The following is a 2,910-nucleotide window of genomic DNA, read 5'->3' as shown; positions in this document are numbered from 1 at the left end:
AATAGAAGTTTTAAATTCTCGGAATTTTAATTCTTGGAAAATTGGAAAAATTCTTGGAAATTTAGATAGTGCCCACCTCTTTGCTGATTATGTTCTCCTGATACTTTGTCAGTTTTCTAGATTCTTGATTTTTGCAATTTGAAGTTTGAAATTCTCGGAATTCCAATTTTCTGAAAATTTGCAAAATTCTTAGAAATTGTGATAGTGCCACTTCTTTGCTGATCATGTTCTCCTGATACTTTGTCGGTTTTCTAAATTCTCGATTTTTGCGATTTGATGTTTGAAATTCTTGGAATTCCATGTGTGAAAGGTTTATTCTTTTCAGGGCGTGAAAATATATCGCCTTTCGTGACATAGAGTGATGCCACCTTGGTACCTTATGTCCTTTACAATAGACATTTCATGCCCATTACGCTTTGTGGACCATCCCCGCGGCAGTATGCTCCGTCCTGGTATTCTTACATCCACGGTACTGATTGAGCCGACAAGTCGAATAAGCAGTGACCGTCAGATAGTAACTGTCCAAATGGCATAGGTGATCCGAGAATTATTTAAACCTTTTTTAAATTAGCGTGATCTCTTTAGTTTCTAGTGCGAATTCTTCGAGAGTTTATAAAAAGAATTGTTGTTGTATTTGACATAAGAACGAATTTCCTCTGACAATAAAATAGAAATAGAATGAAAAATGAAATAATTTTGCAGTCCGGGAGTTATGAAACTAATTATTCAAAGGAAATTCTTTTTAGATTCTCTATGTTACCTGGAAGCCATGTTTATATCGACGAATTCGAAATTTGAATTCATATGAAAATGTATTTATTGGTAACAAAAATGAGAGTGATTTTCGGGACAACGCACAGGTTGACGATAAATACGATATATTTCAGTCACAATGAACGTTCTCGCGTGGCGACGATGCACATGTTTTCTAACGAGATGTCGGTGGAAGTGTAATAATGCAGCTCGGCCTGAAATCCAGCGCTCTCCAGAAATACCAGGCGGCCCCAGTTCAGCAGCGCTTTAGCTTTGCGTCCGATAACTTCGCGTTCGTCCGATTTTGAAGATAGGCTAGCGCTGTCGCGCTGCTGCGCAATGGAATCACCTGGCGAGCTAACGTTGTTCTTTAAACGAGAGCCACAGGTCGCCCAACTGACTATGCTGCACAAAATGGGAAACTCGTCTGCGGTAAAGCCGCATTGCCGCAGGTATTCCCGGCCCACGTACGACGAGTACTCGCATTTATGATGGCAGCAAAACGCGACGATTAGGCCGCGCACGTCGACGGCAGGTTCGCCGTTTATCGACTTCACCAAGCAACGTATCGTTAAATCTAAAAAGCATATTACGTCGATTATATAAAGCAAAAATGGTGTCAACTGACTTTGTCAACTGACGAAATGAATGTACCAGTGGCCGTGCCGCAGAGATGCTTCGCTATGCCGACCTTATATTTGATTGACTGGACCTCCGCGATTTGGTTCAACTGCAGATCGGCGATATCGGCGCGTATCCTTTTTATTACGAGGCCAGTCTTCTCTCTTTTGAGCTTATTGTCGCTCTTGTGCCGGTGACTAGAACGATCGACTAGTAAGATGCAAGAGTTTGACTTGGTCTTTATAATCTGCCCCAACCAATACGTCAACTGAGCTGTTTAAAGTACGAATTTCATTTACCACTTTCACCGCAACTCATTCGACACAGAAACGAAATTGCTTCATTCAACATCAAAGAATACTGTTACAGCGGAGGTATTCTACCTTTTCCAGCCCCGAATTCGATGAAGCAAGTGTTGTCTCGCACGAGACCAGCTTGCTCCAGAAGTCCTAGCAGAGATGCGTTTTGGAGCAAGTGCTTTTTAGCGTTACTGCCGCAAGTTTCGTCGCTCAATTTCTCTTCGAGCACGTCGTGCCTAAGAATCATCCAAGAAAACTCTGGCAACTTTTCTAAACGGGACACGACAGAGACGTGAGAGAAGTAGGAAAATGGACTGCGTTTTTCAATCGGAATATACCACAGATTCAATCAGATGATTAAATGGTACCGTAGGCGGCATGAATCTTCCTTATCACCGTCCTCACGACGGACTCGTCGAGCTGCGACAACGGCACGCGCGGCGGCGCCGCGATAGTCTCGTCGTCCAAGTTCGCTCCCTCGACCACGAAGGCGGGCCGCGCGTCCAGCCTCCGCTTTGTATTGCACACGTTCAGGTGTCTCGTCAGCCTTGAGCGGTGACACGTGCTGAAAGGGGGAAAGAAAAGATGCAACCGATATGCAGCGCCAAACTAACCCACGCCTGGAGAACGCGCCGCGGCTCTAACGAATACTTGCTGCGTGGAATCCAGCGGACACGGCACTCTCTCGCTCCCGGCGTCGTCCCGCTGATGCTCGCCGCAGTACCGCCGGCCCTGCCGCACCGTCATGCGGCAGAACCGCTTCTTGCGCTCGACGAAGTATACGCAGTGGCCGCCGTCCGCCATGTCCCTCGCTCGCGAAGAGATCCCGGGGACACTTTATCGCTCCGGTCCGGGGGGAGAACGTTGCAGGTTAGGATTGCCAGTCTGGCGCGGAGCAGCGCGGGTGACGCTATCGCACCCGCGCCACCGTCAGATGGCGCCACCGTTCACTTTTCTGGCGGGGTAAATCGGCGTCAGTTCCACCGGCGCTCCCGGAGAGGGCGCCGCGGTCGCGAATGCGCACCCGCACGAATCGCGAAATCGCCGGATTCCGATCGGCGGGTGCCTCCTTCCTCCTCGACCGCCGGCCGTGATCTCGCCGAGGGCGCGGAAAAGGTGAGGATAGATAGCCGTAGCGAGACGGGTCCCTCCCCCCGCCCCCTGAGGGATCCGTTCGTCCTTGAGCGCGATCGAGGACTCAAAACCGATCGAGGCCCGCAAATCTGGCCACGGTCAA

The 2,910-nt window shown here is 48.7% G+C and overlaps 1 protein-coding gene across 3 annotated transcripts in view; it reads right to left on the bottom strand.

The window, feature by feature from the left end:
• LOC105562774 (tRNA:m(4)X modification enzyme TRM13 homolog) overlaps nucleotides 1-2,550 on the bottom strand; it is a 5,333-nt gene extending 2,783 nt beyond the window's left edge. For 2 of the 3 annotated variants that reach the window (XM_012013836.1, XM_012013835.1), the window contains exons 1-5: nucleotides 2,329-2,550; nucleotides 2,042-2,238; nucleotides 1,758-1,943; nucleotides 1,408-1,647; nucleotides 1,103-1,330 (exon numbers count right to left, since the gene is read on the bottom strand). In XM_012013836.1, the coding sequence (XP_011869226.1) occupies nucleotides 1,103-1,330; nucleotides 1,408-1,647; nucleotides 1,758-1,943; nucleotides 2,042-2,238; nucleotides 2,329-2,477 (1,000 nt within the window). In that variant the 5' untranslated portion in view covers nucleotides 2,478-2,550. Of the gene's footprint in view, nucleotides 1-797; nucleotides 1,331-1,407; nucleotides 1,648-1,757; nucleotides 1,944-2,041; nucleotides 2,239-2,328 lie in introns of those variants that run through there. The other variant, XM_012013834.1, reaches the window with a different exon arrangement.
• Nucleotides 2,551-2,910: the final 360 nt, after the last annotated feature.

This window comes from Vollenhovia emeryi, unplaced genomic scaffold (genome assembly GCF_000949405.1).
Source record: "Vollenhovia emeryi isolate VEMERY1.0 unplaced genomic scaffold, V.emery_V1.0 DF939183.1, whole genome shotgun sequence".
NCBI lineage: Eukaryota > Metazoa > Arthropoda > Insecta > Hymenoptera > Formicidae > Vollenhovia > Vollenhovia emeryi.
The sequence above is the reverse complement of the archived record's forward strand: the minus strand, read 5'-3'. Positions and strand labels throughout refer to the sequence as shown.